Below are 16,124 nucleotides of genomic sequence, written 5' to 3'. Positions count from 1 at the left end.
AAGTCATGAACAACACCACACCATAAGGTGAATTACTCGACCAAGAGTCTGAATCTTCCTAACGAAATCTTGTCATCTCTATAAGAACACGTCCACATTCCACGTTGGATCAACTAAATCTTGTTATATATTTCTCTTGAGCATTTGTTATATAAAATTGTAAATGTCAAATGGTTTTTTCAGAGCTGGATCAACTAAATATAAGTATCGTTATACAATTTTTTGAAAAAAGAAAAATATTAAACCATGAAAAGGCTCGTATACATAGACAAGTAAAACTGTACGTAAAAGACTTTTGGTTAGATTTTACATAACAAGAACAAAAAATCAAAACCCCACAAATAAATTATTCCAATGTAATAAAAAATAAATCACACAAATTAGTGTAGAAAACTATTAATATTTTTGCAAAGACACCTAGACTCAAAAAGAAGGTTCAGGGTGAACAGCAGAAGCAGCGGCGTTATTAACGTGAAGAGCTCTTTGAAGTTTCCGGTGATCAAAAACTTCAACTCCGACGTTAAATATCGAAGTCACTGGCCGGTGATCGGACATCCTTATCTCTGATCTCTTGTAACACTCTTGTCTTATTCCTTTTCCTAGCCATAATATTCTATCACACCTGGTAATACCACACACAGACCAAACTCTTTAAGAATCACAAAGTTTTGTAACCATTAAAAAATGTTCTAATTTGTTTTTAGTCACTTACCATGCAGGAGCTCTCTTCTTCTCTCCTTCTCTCAAGTTTTCTCCGGCGTAACGATCCGAATCGAATTCGTATTTGTAGGTCGGAGGGAATTTAATCGCTCCTTCTCTCCATCCATCAAAAACATGCCCTCTCCTTAATTCTCTTATCAACTGTTAAGTTAAATTGAATGTTTTGTGTTATTAGCTTAAAAAAGTAGACTATAATATGAAGGCAAACTTAACAAAGTAATATCCAAACTAAACCGAACCTGATCACTGTTCTTGAGCTCATCCCATCGTTTCTGTGCCACAAGCTTTCTTACTTCACCGTCTGGCATATTAAGTCGGTAGTTCAAATCTCCGAACCAGAATACTTGACTGTTGAAAATTTCCGACATAAATACCCAATTAGTAAAAGAAAAAACGTTTAATGCTTTGTGTTTTGTAATCTTGTTTTTTTGCTTACTCGTGACATGGAATCGTTCTTGGTTGATCGGTGTCAAGAACCGAGGCGAAACGAGTCCGACGTATGATTTCGTAGACGTCAGCATTACGTCGTTGCTCAGCACCGTCTTTGTGGCCGGAAGTTAAGTGTGAACACACAAAACACATTCGTGATTGATATAATGTCATGCTAATCGACACTGACCCCTGGAAACATATCAAATATATTAAGCAAGTGCTAGGTACTTTTTTTATAACGGATTACTTGGGAAGGAAGATAGGGCTAGGGGGGTTTGTTTTACCTTGTTTCCCATGTAACCCATCAAGCCAACTCCAACCGGTGAGACTTTCAAGTTGTTGACATGTCTTCTTAACCGTCGTCGGATCCAAACCGATACATAGATCCCAACCATCTGCTTACTTACTATCCTTACGTACTTTTGACTATCTTTCACTTTCCGACACTCCTCCACCAAATCTTCAGGCAATCCGTAACTATTTCTGATCTTGTCGCCTTCCTCTTCGTCATCATCGGAAGACGAATCTCCGTCTGATGAATCATCAGACAGGGTTTTCGCAGCTTCTTCCGCTTCGGACGAAGAGGAGGAATTGTTATCATTCTCTTCTTTTAGAATCAGATCATTCCAACTCAACTTTAACGTTTCAAAGCTCCGTGACCGTTTCAAGTGTCTTGCTTCCGAAGCAAACCTACTAGCTCCTGTTGGATTCTCCGGTAGCTTAAACCCTAGCATCGCGTTGCTGCTAAACACCCTCCTTAGCTTCCCTTCTGATCCAACTATCTGAGGGTTGCCATCTAAAGCTAGTTCCGGCCAGTCCATGTTAGGATTCCGCTCTGGTTCAAGACTCGGTAAAGCCGTTGCAGCATCGATGAACTCGTTTGTAGCCAAGTCAAGCGAGTGGTCGGCAACGAGATTCTCCACCATGACATCAGCGATAATGGAGTTTGCTTGTTGTGCTAAGATAGGAGACGACGGCGCACTGTGAGATCTATGAAGAACGTTGTTGGTGCAGCTTGGTGGTTGATCATAAACTGATTCTTTATGGGATTTGTTCAATGTTCTACGTATTATCGATTCCCATTTCGGAATAGGACCTCTGTCTTCTGCTCCAAAAACGTTCCCAGCGTTTAAAGGAACAACTTCTTGAAACCTATTATAAATTTTACATCAGTTAAGACTTATAAAATTCATCAAAACAGAGGAAAATTACTCTGTTTCTGAGAATCAATAAAATAAAATAAGAGTTTTGTGAGTTTTATAACTTACCCGATGATGTAAATATCTGAAGGGTTATCAGTAGAGAGCCAATCATCAATCTCGAGTTCATCGGAAGGACGTTTTCCGGCGACGTTCCACGAAGCCACCGTCACTCTACAATTCACCATACGTACATAAGTAAAAGTTGAGAGATATTTTCACCGGGATAAAAAGAGATGGAATTACAGAAGTACCCTTACTTGATATCCTTTGTGTTAATGTATTGAGCTCTCAAAGTCTCCGATTTGCCTCGCCGGTGTTTCCTCTGATAACCACTCCTCACACCACCACCACTATCTAGAGGATTTCAAAAAAATAATAAAATAAAACAAGAAAAACAAAATATTAGAATTTGTCTGTTATTTTCATTTCTGAATAGTCGATATTATTTGATTTAATTTTATAAATGAAAACAAGAAACTTGCCTGAAATATTACTGCCGTGATCAGCTTCGCTTCCTCGACGACTATTAATATGGCTATCTTCATCATCAGTCGCACAGTGAACATTAGGGACGTCTTTGACCGAACATACTGTAAATAGGACCCAACAAAATTTTACATTAAATAAAGATAAAAAAAAAAAAACTATATACCAAATCTGACCAAAAATTTCAAGATAAATAATAAGATAAGGCTTACCATCGTCTTCGCTCTCAGGCTCTGTATCAATTTCGTCTTCGCTGAAGTCGTACACTTTAGGTTTTATGTTCAACCACTTATTCATCACAATCGAAGGCCAAAACTTCTGTTTTTTTAACATAAAAAGAAAAAACGAAAAGATCATGGTTAGAGAATTAAAGAAACATACTAGAAAACAGAGAAGAGAATCTTAATCTTGTGTACCTCAGGACGTTTCCCACGTCTTGTTTTCATCTTCTCAGATCTCGGATAAAGAGAGATTTGAGATTTGTGTTCTTTGTGGGAGGAGAATTTTTGAATAGAGGGAAAATGTCAGAGTTCTTGATATTTATAATAGTGACAGAGTCACAGGGACTTAAAAGGAGGTTAGAAGAAGAGATATAACAAGAACAAGAAGAAAAGACACAAGAAAAAAAAAAAAAAAGGTGAAGAGTAATACAAACAAGAAGACGTGTGAAGGCAAAGGCAAAAGAGAAAAATAAAAAAAAAGGTGTAATGATGAAAATTCTCTGATATTATTTTTTTTTGTTGGGTTCGTTCTCGAAGTAAAGTTATGGCTGTTATTTAACAGCCTTCGTTAGAGCATCTTTACTGGGGGATTCTCTCCCAGTTGCTCTTATTTAGGAATTGAGCAACGGCATAAGCAACGCTATGTGGCATGTTTTGGTTGGTTGTCGGTTTAATTGAAAAAAAAAAAAATTTGCCATTTTCTTTTCCTTCTTTTGGGGATCTTCTCTCATCTCTCTCTCGACGGAATCCCTAAAACTCATAGTGATTCACCTCAGCAGAATCCAATTCAGCAGTTCCAGGTTGATGTTAAAGGCCAAGGCTTTATGTTATCGTTTAGTGAAATCCAGAAAAGCTACTTCTTGTGCCCTTCCCTCTGAACCATCTCCCTCCACTTCAGTAGCCGTAGTCTCCGCCGTTTCTGGTGACCACCGGTCTCGATGTTTGTCTTTGATAGTCAAACTTGGTGGGAGAGGTCTTGTAGACTCTGCTCGGGAAGTGATTAGCCGTGTTATCGATGGTTCTTCTTCTATTTCAGAGGCGGCTTTAGTTGTTGATTTCGCGGGCAACAATGGAATAGAACTCCATTCGTGTTGCTGCGGCGCATTGATAAGGAAGCTGACGGAGATGGGTCAGCCTGGATTGGCTGAAACTTTCTACAACGAACGTGTGATTGGAAATGGTATGGTTCCTGATTCGTCGGTTTTAGATTCAATGGTGTTTTGTCTAGTTAAGCTAAGGAGGTTCGATGAAGAAGCTAGAGCTCATTTAGATAGCAGTATAGCTTCTGGTTATGTTCCTAGTAGAGATGCTTTTAGTTTAGTAATTGATGAGCTTTGTAATCAAGATCGATTTCTCGAGGGGTTTCATTGCTTTGAACAAGTGAAAAAGGGAGGCAGTGGTTTATGGCTTTGGTGTTGTAAGAGATAGTTTAAGGGGTTGTGCGATCATGGACACTTGGATGAAGCAGTTGGGATGTTAGATACTCTTAGGGATGATTTTTCTTCTTCTTCTTCGTTTTGTAGTTGACTTGTTTTTGAAGGGTATTTGCAACAGGGCAATCTCGTAGCTGCCATTCCTCTTTTGTCGTTGAAACATTCTTCTGAACTTGATGTATGCTTTTGGTTGTTTTCAGGTGAAGTCCAACTCGCCACAAGCACTTTCTTCTGCAATTAAGTGGCATTGGATCAGTTGTAAGCATGGTTGATAGGATAGCTGGTTCTTGATCAGGTTTGTGTCGCTCTAAGCATGTATTAGTTTGGATCCTATATAAGTAGTTTGCAGCAAAGTGTGTATATGTAGACTCTAGTTCAGTTAATTGAATTTTGGTTGTGTGTGTATGTGAATCGTCTTGTGCATTCTCAGTATCCTTGTCTACATTGGCCAAGTCTGATTCTGTTTCTATGATCTTAGTTGTGATACTTTGAAGCACTAATACTAGTTTTATTCCTAATGTATGCGTCATGAGCTAAATTCACAAAAGATGAAAGCTTTGCAGATAGAATGTGAGAAAGGAAACAAGAATGATTAGGCAGAATAGTGAACAATCTTTGCTGGTTTGGCACATCTTAGGTCTAGAAGATGATATAGCTGTTGTGAGAGCAAATTAAGATGTTACTATGATCAAAGAGAATCTACAAGTCTCGGCGAGATGTAGGTGGTGTCACATTGACACTACTGAACTTGTTAAATGTGTGTGCTCCCATCTTCTTCTCTACTCTTTTTTCTAATCTCTCTATGCTCTGTTTTTTTACTGCAACAAACAAAAAGCTTCTATCATGGTGTGTTTGTGTAAAAAGCTTCTATCATGGTGTGTTTGTGTTCAAAAAGCTTAAGCAATTTATATTTTGGTGTGTTTATGTTCAAAAAAATACTATTTTAATGTTAATGTGATAGGGGTTCTCTAGTGGAAGGGAGATTTTTCTTAAGTTCTAAATGGATTGCTTTAATTAGATTAGTATTTAATATTTAATATATGATTAGTTTATATTTGAGCAACTTGAAAGAGTTAGGCCATTTGCATTGGGCCAACACCTTGGGTGTTCTAAGCTTTTTTAAAATCAAAAATATAGAGAATAGTGGGTGAAGAACATGTTGTTAGGTTTTGATGTAGAACTGATTTTGGGTCAGTTCTTGGGTGACGTGGCAACTCGTGAATGAATACAATTTTTTGCAAAGGAGAAAACATTTATTTGTTTGGAGGAAGTTTTGTTTGTTTTTTTTTATTTATATCTTTAATGTTTTTTTTGTTTCATAAAAATTTGGTATTGTATTTTGAATTTTAGTATAAGTTTTTTAAGTTTGCAATTTAAATGTTATTTTTTTTAAGTTTTTAAAATTGTAATATAATTTAGATCATTATATTATTAAATCTTACGATTTTAAACATGTTCTCCCAATAACCAACTCCTTAAACAAAAGATCTAAACTAATGATCTTACATTATATTAATAATATTTTTACTCTAAAAATACCCAAATCAGTTATCCCAATGCTGATGCCGTTAGCTGGAGTAAAGATGGTCTTAGCCCCCTAAAAGAACCAAACTCCAACTTGTGCGATCCACTTTTTTCAATTTTATTTTGTTTACAATTTTTGATTTATTATTTGGGGACGACATATTAAAGAAAACTATAAAGACTGTCAGATTTAATTCCTTCTTTCTCACACGTGTTTTCGGTTTTTTGGCTATATTCGAACCGACCTGCGGTTATCTCTATTCAAACCGACCTGGTTAATCTATATACGAAGTTACGAACCGACCAGATCTTTGGTTTAATGTTTCTTTGAGTCTATTTAGAGTTTTGAAGGTAGTGGTACGTAATTTAATCGGAAGAATCTGACTGAGTTACACTGGTTCTATTAAACCAACAAAAACAAACTAAAACTCAGAAGAAAAAACCAAAAACTCACCAAATCCGATTCAACCAACGCTGCTATCTGGATAATATTTAATAAACTGATCTTTTTTGGTATATAAAAAGGTCAAAATGTCACTTTCATAGAAAACATATATAAACGATTAATTTTCTCAATAGGAGTCTTCTTCTTCTAGCTCCAGCTAATATTTTCAGCCATACAGTCGGCGTTAGAGATAGATTATTTATTTGACTAATGTTTTTGATAAAATAAATATTAGACGATACCTATGAATAATGAATTGGAAGATTCATAAGAAAACAACGAAAAAAATCAAGAACATGCGCTTTATCCCCACTTTAGAAAAGTTTTATAATTGTCTAGATATGTTTCAAAACTCAATATTCGAAAGACAAAATTTTATTGCCAATTTCCAAAACAGGTGTGGATATCTACTCTCCAAATAATATCGAAAAAATATCCAGTCCAATATTGTATGGTGGATTACAAAACTATGTATAAATATGTTAATTTCCGACAGCATAGTTTCTATTTTCTTTAATCAAGAAATATCTAATTAATCACTGAAAATTAGTGTCACTAAGTATTATAACTATATAAAACAAAATGACGCGTTACAAATGATGCCCATGCAATGCAATTTGCGAATATGGGACGTAAGGAGAGTTACTACGAAAGTTTCGGTTGACCCTACTCAATTAAATTAGTTTGATTCGTCAAATTGTGTATAATTTTTAATCTATTTAATCACGTTAGTTAATTAAATTAGTGGACCTTAAATCAAAAAGTGGACGCGACGACACTGGTTGACCATAAAATATTTAATGGGATAATTTTTTCTAACCATAAATTCTAAATTTGATCAGTGGGAAATATATATAAATAATTTTACTTATCATCAACGAGTGCGACGGTATAACAAATATATATTTGGATAGATTAATTCTTAGTTCAACTGCTGTCTCAGGTTTACGTTGAATTACTTCTTATTATCATTATGCTGTTTTAGTTTACTTAAAGATCGTTAATTTGTTCTTGTTTTATATATTATCATCCATTACTATCAATAAACTTAGACAGCAAAGATTACCACTTTCCTAAATATCACGTCCATAGATATTTTAAGAAAGATGGTAATTATTACAAAAGCTAACCTTTAAACACACAAGAAACAAAATTACGAAAAACCGAATAAAACCAAAAAAAAAACAAATCATTATAAATCGAATAGTTTACTTTAAATTTGATTAAGTCGGTCAGTCGAAAACATTCAAAATGTGGAGTTTCCTATCGTGATCATTAACATAATAATATGAAGTAACTATAGTATATTTTAATTTACCAAATCCAACACAAATATTAGATACGATTGGTAGGCCGGTATAAAGGTACATATGGACCACATACCTGTACGCGCACCCATATATAAGGAAACAATTATTCCGATCCCTAATTAATTTTCAGTATTTGATTAACAAACTTGGAAAATTATTGAATTAATTGTTATTAAACAGAATCATGCCGTAAGAAAGTTTTATAGTAACGTGTAGACAACATATAAAAAGGTTTTATAACGCTGTCGATGTCATTTGCTTTCTTTATCGTGCCAATAGTATATCAACACGCAATTTATGCGAATAATCCACTTTGTATTTTTACTAATTTTTTTTTTTTCATTTTCACACATAATTTTCAATGGACTGAAGTCATAACTACTCACACAAATCATTTTCCCCAACCACCAAGCTACAAATCAGACAAGTAGTGTACAAATTACTATCACATAGTTCATTGGAAATGTGTTTACAATATAATAGTTCATTGAAGTATAGTCAATAGGACACACCAATTATTAAAAGTTTAAAACTAATCAAATTTTATGGGAAAGTTAAGAGATCTAGCTAGGTTTGATTCATATGTGAAGGTTTAGAGATTTGATATTGATTAATATGTTTAAATTTAGTGATACGTTCATGGCAATTCAATTTAGTTTGCTGAGTCATACTAAGTTTACTGAGATTCGTAAGGCTTGCGAGGTTTATCAAATTTAACAATGTCTCTGCTACTAGGTCTGCCACTACGTGAAAATTTAGACAGAGTTCAACAAAATTTGGACATATATTAGATTGCATACTTTAGGTATACCCACGTTATAGAAAAATAAACCTTCGCATGTGGCATCCAATTTTGGAAAAAATTAAGGACATATATTTATAATATTTATTACTCTTATAAAGTTTATTCCTAGTAAAAATTATATACAAAAATGGGCTTACTTTATATGTTACAACGTTGAAAACTCAAATATATAGAGAATTTAGGATCAAAATATGGGGTCATCTACAATCTAGTTTTAAACATGAGCTTATACCATGTTAATTAATTAATTAAAAAGAATCAGACAAACTAGTTAAATAGTAAAAATTACAATATATTTTTGGTAGCTTTCTTTTTGTCGTTAATCTTGATCTTTTGATTCTAATGTAAAATAATACAGTGGTTAACTTTTACGTCAACATTTTTTCTCATCAAATTGTTTTTGTCAAATTGTCAAATTAAAATTAATTAATGGTTTAATTTCTATTTCTATTTACTTTGTTTTGGTTAGATGTTTTTCACCCCAATATTTTTTAGAATCGCAAGTAATAATCGTAATTGGTAATCTAATAGAAAGTTTGGTTAAGAACTATTTGTTTTAATTTTTTTGTTTGTTTCTTTATTTATTTTTATTATAATGATAATGGCGTTCAATTAGTAGACATTTTTGTTTTGGTTAAACCCAACCATTTTATTTTTGATCGCTTGTGGTATTTGTTAACCTTCGCACCTTGTGAATTTTGGTAGACTTTGTCGCATCTTTTATAGACTTTTCTATAAATTTATATAGGATTACTGATTCGAAATTTTTTTCCTTTTTTTATTGTTTGCAAGATTATAATTTTTAATTAACTTATCGACGAAATTCCTATAGAAAACATTCCTCAGAAATTGACAAGAAAAAAAATAAGAGTATAAATTTTCTTTCAATTTCAATGTTATGATTTTTTTGTGGTGATAATAATGTTGTGTAAATGGTTGAAACAACTATTGGTTTTGATGTGTGGCAACATGTTTTTGTACTAAGAAATATGGCAAAGTTTCATATCATTACTATCCATCAAAACAGTTTGTCTACAAAAACACAAATGAAATATGGTTTTTGCTTCATGAAAAGCAAAACTCGGTTCTCACTTATTGATATTTTGTTTATAAAGTTTGCTGAAATCGCATGTCTAAGTTAGCGGTGAAAATTAATCATAGTCCAACAAGAAAAAGAAAAGATGTCGAGAAAATGAAGAATAAGATGAAAAAAATAAAAAGAATAGAAAAGAAAAATTCAATGAACAAAAACTAGTTTAAAAAAAAAACAAATGGAAAGGTAAAACAAGAAAATTTAGATAAAGAAGAAGACTGAACAAATTAACAATGAAAAGGAAGAGGAGGAAAAAAAGTCATCTGTTTGAGATGGATAAAAGACGATAAAAATGATCTAAGATTTGTTCAAAATATTAAAGATGTAGATGAAAAAATTTATAGATAAAATTCAATTTTAAAATATCTAAATTTTGAGAATATCAAATACCGTCTCTTCAAAATTAGATAATTTTAACGTAATAGCCTAAAAGATTTTGATAGAGTAATGGAAGTATCGTGGAAGTCATCACAAAACATTTTTGAAAAAAGAGAATACATATGAATCCACACAAGGCATGGGGTTGGGATTTTGGTCCCCTCCGTAGACAAAATTGCAGTTATGATTTTTCTCTTCTTAATATTGTAACAAATCAAATTTAATGTTGTCTTCTTAGAATTTTCAACTATATATTCGTAAAAGAGAAAAACTCTAAGATTAAGAGAGCATATATATCCATCTAAGTACAATACAAATGCTAGAGACTAATTTAGTTTTTGTTTTGATTCGGATAAAGACTCGAAAAATAGATTGATCATAACTTTTGAATTTAATCCAATGTTGAAATTATTTAAAAAAAACATTAGAGAAATTATTTCAAAAGTGAACAGTTTTGATAAAACAAAAGTGTAACTTATCTGTTAATAGTATTTTGATAAACCGAAAGGGAAAAAAAAATTATGTAGAATTAGATGTAGTCAGTTTCTAATTTTGTTTAGAGTTTTGCTAAGGTAGATTATATTTTTTAAATAGCATTTGAAAACAACGTTCTAGTTACTTTTACCGAATTAAACACTACCTAAACTTCAAACTATGTTCACACTTTTCGGGTATGTTTGGCAAATTCAGTCAGATCTTACGATTCTTACCCATATTCCTATGGCATTTATTAATGACATTGTCGAATCGAGGAGAAGGCAAAAATAGATGATTAACAATAAAAAGAAGACAATAAAAAGGAAAAAAAAATGGTCGACGATAGTGCATCAAAATAACTCCTTTACACCATATCTCAAATTTTGTCCTTTTACTTGATTAGAATTAACATATATTACATGATTGTTTATGATATCTCTGATTTTCTTTTTACATTAATTGTTTATGTTTTTCAATTTGGTCCACCAAAAAGTGAGTAGAATCGTGTGCAAATTTCATTAGCAATATCACGAGATAAGCACGCACATCATAGCGACCATACAACAGTATGGAACTCTCACGATGTGTGATTTAATGTGGGGCAAAAATTGACAACTAATAATATTGTAGCTCAATTTGGAATTAACTATTATTTCTTGATATATTAAGAAAACTAACTTTCTCATAGTGGGGTGAACCTACAAAATCTAGTGACACAAAGAATGACTACTGCGTTTGTCTTCACACATATACTTGAAATTTTATATTCTAATATATATGGCTCATATCAATGTAACACGCACATCTACTATTGCCTAGACAATAGAAACCTTATCTATATACATTTACAAAATAAAATATAGAGATTAACAAAAGAATCGTTCATAGTTTGATCAATAATAACATATGTAACAGTTATGAAATAGGGTGGTACATCGTCTTCATATGTTTTACTAGCTTTTATTTTAATTTTCACAATATAGGATTTCCAACATGAGTTATTTACGTCTAGATTAAATTTTCATTTGGAATAAATTACTAAACTTTGATTAATGTAATTAATCTATATTTACCTTTTTGTTGTATTTTATATTATAAATTTCATATCTGAAATAAAATTTTAATTTGGCACAAAATAGAAGAGATAAGAATCAATAGACTATAATTTTCAGTTGGTTTTAAGTTACAAACTCAATGTATTAGACATGGTATCATAAGTTCATAGCCTAATTTTGATCCAACAGATTAAACCTAGGTATGTTTTCTGATATAGGTTCAGCTGCATATGAATCATGTAATTGTGTTAAAATCAAAACTCATTAACTTTGATACTGTCATTGACAATTAATACAATGAACTGTAATCTATACGCAGCACATAAGGTATATCTTCCCTAACACTACGTACGTACGTTCATATTTTGATTAACACCATCGAGGCATCAACTTTAGTTTTTCGTAATTTGAACTTTGGATTTAGTATATAGTTTTTATAAGTAGTAGGGGATCTCAGGTCTAGAGAAGATAATATGGACTTAAAATCCATAATTAATAAAAACCATCCAATATTACATTAATTACACCCATATTGCATTATATTATATGTACATGCATACGTGTATATTAGTTAGTATACGTATCAGTGTATGTGTGTCTAACAACATATTAAAAGTGAGAAATGCGTGTGTACGGTGTTGTACCAACGAGGTGGTGGAAATATTTGGCCCCTCGTGAGGCCAAAGGAGAACGCTTAACGATGGATGTGTTTGAGTTAAACCTCCAAGTTGACCCCATAAGTTTTACGAAATCAAACTTGAAGACCTCAACTTTCACTTTCTTTTACAACTCATTCCAAATCATTAAAATCGCAAAGGTATGTGAACTAATGACGACCCCCCGCAATAACATACTATTTAGCTCTATGACGTAGCAAAAACAAAAACGAGATATACATCCTTATGAAGTGATTACTCGGGCCCTACGTCCATCTTACAAGTTAACAATTATGCGTCCGTTTCTTTTGTTTGAGGAATAAAATGTCAACACTTTTAATTAAACGGCAGAGAATTGCTATTTTTGTTTTGTTGTTTCTTTTTTCCATATTTTCAAAATTTTAACTTGTAAATCTAGAGTTTTTGGACCTAGAGTTTCGGGCACAGTTAATCTAGGGCTGAATTATATAGAAAATATAGAAATGTTAATATAACTAGACAAAAAAAACAAATTTAGGTACTCTATAATATGGCTCCTTTCAAAATTTGTTAAAAAAACTATTTTAAAACTTTCACCAAAATTTATGTCTCTTCATTTGGGGTTCAAAACGTCTGATCAATACAAATAATAATAAGGTACGGGTGAAAATTGATAACACCAAAATTTGGTATATGTCGGTTATAACTGTAAAGTACCGTTACAGTACCTAGAAACAGCTGTGAGCCACTGACTTGACTCGTCACTACTCACACAGCAACCGGCGACGTTTTTGTCCCTAGCTAATCGCTTATCTTCTTACTTCCTAGACATTTCCTAATACAATTGTATATATTAAAAAGATGGGAAAAAAACACACACAAAAAAAAAAAACAGATTTGTACAAAAGTCATTGGTCTTTATCTATACAGCAATGCAAACAATTGGTAATCCAAGAAAATAAATATTCGCTTTTTATTACAAGAGGAAAGGTAAAGCCGTGTGAAAAAAAATCTTTTTTAAAAAGGAATATAACGAAGGTGATGTTTTTTTTTTGTTAAAAACGAAGGTGATGTTGTTATTTAGCATAGAAAATTACAAATTGGAAAGTGGAATGCGAGATCTCTCTACATCAGAAATCACTATCTTTTGTTCCACACATTGCGTTTTTAGAACCATACGGGTTTGAGAGAATTGGAGATCCCACCAAGCAAGAGAGTGGCATTATCATCACATATATACAAAACACAATATGGACCAGAAGCTAGGACTAGTATTGCGTTTTGAGCTGTCTAATATGCGTAGAGTAAAACCAAAAAAAAAAAAAGAGGATATGCTTAGAGCATTTGCAGCGAGCAAGCATTGTAAATTAGATACACACATCGAACGTTAAATGGTGATTACTTTGTAATGTTTGAAGCATTTAATTCATTTTTTTTTAAAAGAAAAGAGAATAGCATGAACGCCATGAACTTTTTATCCCCTGCGTCAGAGTGTTTCATGACATTTTAAGACGCTTTTTCTTCTATTGGATTCATGTCTTACGCTGTCTTTGAGAAAATGATGCCGACGCTCATAACTTTTCACTTTTCTTATAGACCGTTTAAATACTTTGTAGTTTGAACGCCACGTGAGTAATTTTAATACTATACATTGTAATATTATAAATTCTTTATATAAAATAACGTATGAAAAGCGACGTGGAAAAGAGATCCACTAGCGCTCAGAAATTTTTTGGACAGCCGATATGTGTGTCACAATGTCGCACGGCTAAAGAGTTCCAGTCTCGACCATTGGACTTTTTTTCACGGTCACCAATGCACTTCTTCTACTATTATTTATGTGAAAAATGTTTTAGTGCATTACTGCATTAATGCACTACTCACCAAAAATTATGTTTTTACTCTATCTTAGTGATGCCTAATTCCTAAACACCAGATCAAATGATAGATAAAGATGAAAAGCTTCTAAAATATCATATGCACTAGATCCATACAATTATCAACAACAGAGAACGAACAGACATGGTTATATTTGAAGAGAAATTCATCCCCCATGTTAGCCCTTGGAGTTTTATGACCTCGAAACCCTTAATAAAGATATTTACATCTCCATGAGGTAATTGTAGAATCCATCATGTTCCACTTTTGACATCATTAAATAGACCAAGAGTTATCAACAGTACAATACAAGATTGTTGCTGTCCAATCATGTCCATAAAACTTCATGGGATGTTAAGGTGCCGAATCATGCCCATATTCCACGTACGATTTATACACCAAATCAATTGTATCTACGCCGTGAATGTATGGATCATGAGTAAGAGAAATTTTATGAGTTGCTCTGACGCACTTGTTCTAGATCCGAAAATCTGACTAGGCAAAGGCTTGGAGGCCGGAACCGATGTTTGCCATAAGCCTTTCTCGATGGCAACACTAAACTAGCCAAGATATGGTGATGAGGCTTATGGTGCTTATAAATGATGTTTTTAACTTGAAAAATTTGGATCTTTCTAAATATCTTGGTTACGATAAAGTATGAGCACTATGATAGTCTCCGAAATTGTTTGTTCAAAAGCTCATCCTAATCATGCGGGTATTGCCTCTCTCTTTTGGTTTGTGGATGCAAGAAAAATGTGGTAGTATTGTCTCTTTCTTGAAGTTATAGTGCTCGATCGATATTGTGCGTATTTGAGAGAAGTTTATTCTTTTGGATCAATTATTGTTCTTGTTCCGCTCGAACGTTTTTCTATAAATCATGCTATTTTGTTTTGTATTAATTTTTTGTTCATCTACAGAATCGTCTTGATGAGAATATTTATATCTATTTTTTCTATTGACTACAGAGGATCTATAAAGATATATTTGACTATTGTGAATTTCATGTGTATAATCTTTGTTCTCTCGGATTATGGATGCATTGGTAAAAAAATTTACCCTAGAAAAATTAAATGGCTAGTATATATGCTTTGAGGATAATCTTTTCTGTTGCGAAAACTTGTTTAAATTCATTTGCGTGACATTTTGTTAAGACGTATAAACAGCATTTTCAAATAAACTGAATCATGTGATTTGGTATAATAAGTTATAAAGTATGTTATAGACTTAGAGTTTATGAAATTTTGTGAACTCTAAAAGAATAGTTAGTTTCTAGTTGAGTCCCGCCGAACAAAATAACGTGTAAGACTCCAAGTTACATTACACGTGATATATTTATTGTGCATGCTTTTTTTTTTCTTTTTTCTAAATGAACAATTTGAATAGTTGACTTTTAACAATGATAGCCTTTTTTCCTTAGATGAGAATGTTAATTTTGTTATTAGAATTATATATACGTTCATATCTTATATAATATATGTGATATTTGTTTGTTTCTAGTTCGTATAGGATCTTCTGGTTTTTCTTGTTGGCATCATTCTGACGAATTTTATAGTTCTAAACTCATACAGATTACAAATTGAAATAGTAAGACCTAAAAAACATTAGCACTGTCACTTCATTCTCCTAGTAAGCATAGTATATCACTTCATTCAGCCCAATTTGAACATTTATGCTTTTTGGGCCCAATACAAATTGTAGTCTCAGTGTCTCGATGACTGTTAATGTTTAGTACGATGTTCGATCATTCAATTTGCCATTTCCGCCTTAGATTAACGTAATGAACAGAATATAAATTTACGAGATTATACATATAATTTCATAAAATACATTCCACCCATTTGGCATGCAAATATTGTCTCCTGATCATATATTATTATATTTTGTTCTTCTAGATTTTATCTTTCAATGTCTAGATCCTTATCCTACATAAACATGAATATATCAGGCCCAAGTAATAAAATTAGGGCTTTGTGAGGATACCTAGTCCTTTCCTTATTCTTTTTAGATGATTATATATGTAAATAATAATA

At 32.6% G+C, this 16,124-nt stretch overlaps 2 protein-coding genes across 4 annotated transcripts; one reads left to right on the top strand and one right to left on the bottom strand.

Annotated features, from left to right (window-relative positions):
- Positions 1-384: 384 nt before the first annotated feature.
- Positions 385-3,644, bottom strand: LOC104718522 (type I inositol polyphosphate 5-phosphatase 2). 2 transcript variants are annotated; one of them, XM_087469447.1, is made up of 10 exons: positions 3,257-3,644; positions 3,053-3,158; positions 2,833-2,944; positions 2,612-2,704; positions 2,421-2,525; positions 1,437-2,304; positions 1,157-1,341; positions 960-1,068; positions 713-861; positions 385-622 (listed from the first exon to the last, which is right to left on the bottom strand). In XM_087469447.1, exons 1-10 carry the CDS (start codon positions 3,284-3,286, stop codon positions 424-426), a joined length of 1,956 nt encoding a protein of 651 aa, XP_087325573.1. In that variant the 5' UTR covers positions 3,287-3,644; the 3' UTR covers positions 385-423. The 2 variants fall into 2 exon arrangements, with proteins under 2 accessions (XP_087325573.1, XP_087325572.1); XM_087469446.1 differs by having other exon boundaries at positions 2,612-2,708; positions 2,837-2,944.
- A 5-nt stretch (positions 3,645-3,649) lies between these two features.
- LOC104718524 (pentatricopeptide repeat-containing protein At5g62370) lies at positions 3,650-5,404 on the top strand. Of its 2 annotated transcripts, XR_015568656.1 has the most exons (3): positions 3,650-4,241; positions 4,695-4,789; positions 5,058-5,404. XR_015568656.1 is itself a non-coding variant. In XM_019231328.2 (2 exons), the coding sequence occupies exons 1-2, from the start codon at positions 3,866-3,868 to the stop codon at positions 4,733-4,735; spliced, it is 417 nt and encodes a 138-aa protein (XP_019086873.2). In that variant the 5' UTR covers positions 3,650-3,865; the 3' UTR covers positions 4,736-4,844. The 2 variants fall into 2 exon arrangements, 1 of the variants encoding a protein (XP_019086873.2); XM_019231328.2 differs by lacking the exon at positions 5,058-5,404 and having other exon boundaries at positions 4,695-4,844.
- Positions 5,405-16,124: the final 10,720 nt, after the last annotated feature.

The sequence above is a fragment of the Camelina sativa genome, chromosome 10 (assembly GCF_030686135.1).
Source record: "Camelina sativa cultivar CO46 ecotype springtype chromosome 10, ASM3068613v1".
NCBI classification, from domain to species: Eukaryota; Viridiplantae; Streptophyta; class Magnoliopsida; order Brassicales; family Brassicaceae; genus Camelina; species Camelina sativa.
The sequence above is the reverse complement of the archived record's forward strand: the minus strand, read 5'-3'. Positions and strand labels throughout refer to the sequence as shown.